The sequence below is a fragment of the Salvelinus sp. IW2-2015 genome, unplaced genomic scaffold (genome assembly GCF_002910315.2).
Source record: "Salvelinus sp. IW2-2015 unplaced genomic scaffold, ASM291031v2 Un_scaffold1508, whole genome shotgun sequence".
Lineage (NCBI taxonomy): Eukaryota > Metazoa > Chordata > Actinopteri > Salmoniformes > Salmonidae > Salvelinus > Salvelinus sp. IW2-2015.
In genome coordinates this window covers 192985-195820 of record NW_019942952.1, presented here as the reverse complement: position 1 = coordinate 195820, position 2836 = coordinate 192985, and the positions used below count along the sequence as shown (strand labels likewise).

The window sequence follows — 2836 nt, the reverse complement described above, 5'->3', positions numbered from 1 at the left end:
ATGCCCGTGTTACTTTTCCTGATAAGACAGGTCCGCTTCAATGAACCAGCGCCCCCACCTGGGCACTACCTATCTGGACATAGCAAAAGGCGCTGTTGAGACTTTCATGAAGGTACTGTACCACCGAGACGAACCGCCCTAGAAGACCCTACGCGGGGTCCCGATTTCGATCATCTTGTGTTAAAGTTGCTAACTAACCCTGACAAAATAATCACTTGATTAACAGTTTATGATTATTTCCACAGCTTAGAGGCAGAGATCCGGATAGCGGAGGGGACTGGTACATGTTGATAAATCTTGAAGACGTTCCCCTCGGAATAAAGGTAGAGTTTATCTTCGGTCATGCCCTGCTTTACTTTTTTATTTATTTGTATTAACATGCAAAACATAAACATAACAGCCACAAAGAAATTAAAAAATAAATACAACTAATCCACATTATATCAATTCAATTACAGACGTATAGCGAATTTATTTATTTATTTTTGACATTTTGTTTTGTATACGTTTTAAAGACTCTAAATAGTTTTCCAAATCAGATTTTTTTTAAAGAAGAAAAGGGGCTTTTTCTTCATAAATCTTGATTTGTGTATGAACATTTTTCCTAATAAAATAAAGAGATTTATGACATACTCACGTTCAATTGTGTAATCAGTGTAGTAAAATAATGTCAAACTTAGAAATGTCAATGGTTTTGAGGCCAAGATATAGTTTGACATCAGTCCTGAACACTTCACTATATAAACAATGACAGAATAAGTGTTCAATTGATTCAGTTTCTAGTTCACAAAAACGGCATTCACTGGTACCACCAGGTATATATTTAGAAATCAAGCTACTACACAGTTAGAATCTATGGATAATCTGAAAGGAGATCTCCTTTACTTTATTGGTCACCATACATTAGTGTGGCGTCAGCCAAGCACAGCGCCAGTTTACATCAAACGATGAAGCCCAACGAAATATCGCAGAGGGAATAGACTTCCTGTAGAAAATATCCCTTAATAAACGATTGTTGAATTTCGTATTGTTGATGATTCGTTACTAGAGAAATGAGACCAAGTCAATACGCTGGACAGGGTGGATCGGTATTTAGTAAGACAGTTTATTCAATGTAAAGATATCTGGCAAATCGTGCAGCACGGCCCCTTCTGTCTGACTCGTATGGAATCGTCGGAAAAGAGACCTCTAAACATATTGTACAGATTATATATGCAGTAAATGACGTAGGTTGAATCTGGTAGTCTGGCCTTCTGATTGGTCGATCTGGGTCGTGGGTAGTCCTGTCCGGGCGTGATGTCGACGTTCCATTGGCTCTTAACATAGTTCTTTGTCTTAGAGTCTCAACCTTGAGCAGAATGCGTGTGCGCTTTGTTTTAGCAGGGGCCTGTACATGGGGGAGGGGAGTGTGTGTGGGTCTGTGGTTATTAACATTAAGGGTACGAAGTGTGGGGGTATAGAGGGGGATGGGTGCATGTTGTGTCAAGTATAGCTTGTGTTGAGAAGTTGTTAAAACAAGTTGTCAGTATCTATTACAATTTCTTACAGTATCTAGTAGACTAATGCCATTCACCTGGATATCGCTTACAATCGGAGATATTCCAAAATATGCATTATTCTGAAGTAAAGTTTTTTATCCCACTAGGTATAGCTTTAATAACAGTGTCATAGTCCTTGCTTGAAACCTCAAAGTTGTATCTTTCCATAAATTCTCTCCGTGTAAATGGATTCCCACTAATATTAACTACTTGGCTGACAAGGACAACCTGCTTAACTTTACACAGCTAGCCTGATCGTCTTCTCACATTCCCGATCACCATAACAATTGTGTGAAATCTTCAGACGGAGCTTTCATACCCCCCCTTTTAAACATGGCCGACATTTTGTTTCAGTGTGAGCAGCATGGAACTCTTGAGTGATATTAATACAAATATATTGCGATTTGGCGAGGTGGTGTCAACTTGGAGAGAGGGGTTGCTGCTAACCCACTAGCAGAGATCTAACTTGTTACTAGTTTACCATTTTGTCTGTACAGTTTATTATGGTTAATATGATACAGTAGCAAGCAATAAGCTGTATATCTGTTGATAATGTTTAAGGCAAATTTAAATAAAGAAATACAAGGCAATGACATTCTTTGAGATGTTTATCAAGGCAATTACATTGTAAAAGTGTTATGATGACCTGATTTTAGAAGTCCATCCATATTGTGTCAGCCATAATATAAGGCCTATCTTGTTGCATGCATATTGTTGATGACAAAAGTGTCTCTTTCCCTATTTCAAAAGGCTGGATGGAAAGAGAGCCATGGCCACATTCATGACAGAGTTGAGGAACCTTCAAGCAGCAGGACTCTCAACTATTGGCCAGTCTTTGAGGACCGCCTTTTGATTTGTTCAATCTCAGTAGATTAGTGTCTGGGATAGACAACTATGGACAGGTATGTTGTACTCAGAGATAGAAAGGAGAGAATTGGTCCATTTTTTCTTCTTCTATAGGGTCCCCCCATCTTTTGTCCCCCTGTCAATCTCAGTCTTACAAGCACCACACTCCTCCTGTACATTGTCCCCCCCCCCTCCCTTTGAGTGAAAAGTGATGATGACATGAACCAACGGTGTGGTAGGAGTTCCAACAACTATTTTTACGTACCGGTATTGACCTTTTTTTTTATAAGATATTGAGTCTATTTTTTTATTTCATAAAAATTATACTCGATGGTAAGGAATTTCATCCAGAGTAACACTTCGCCATGAACTTCCTTAATCTCAAACTATTTGTATAAAAGATACATGGATAAGCAATAGCTTAGAGTTAGCATGTCACTTAGAAATGGGAT

At 38.7% G+C, this 2836-nt stretch overlaps 1 protein-coding gene across 1 annotated transcript; it reads left to right on the top strand.

The window, feature by feature from the left end:
- On the top strand, positions 1-2596 carry LOC112071057 (integrator complex subunit 6-B). Its single transcript, XM_024138509.1, is given in 7 exon segments — positions 1-24; positions 26-112; positions 246-323; positions 2289-2309; positions 2311-2385; positions 2387-2440; positions 2534-2596. Coding segments are annotated over 7 exon segments (402 nt in total).
- The last annotated feature ends 240 nt before the right edge of the window (positions 2597-2836 follow it).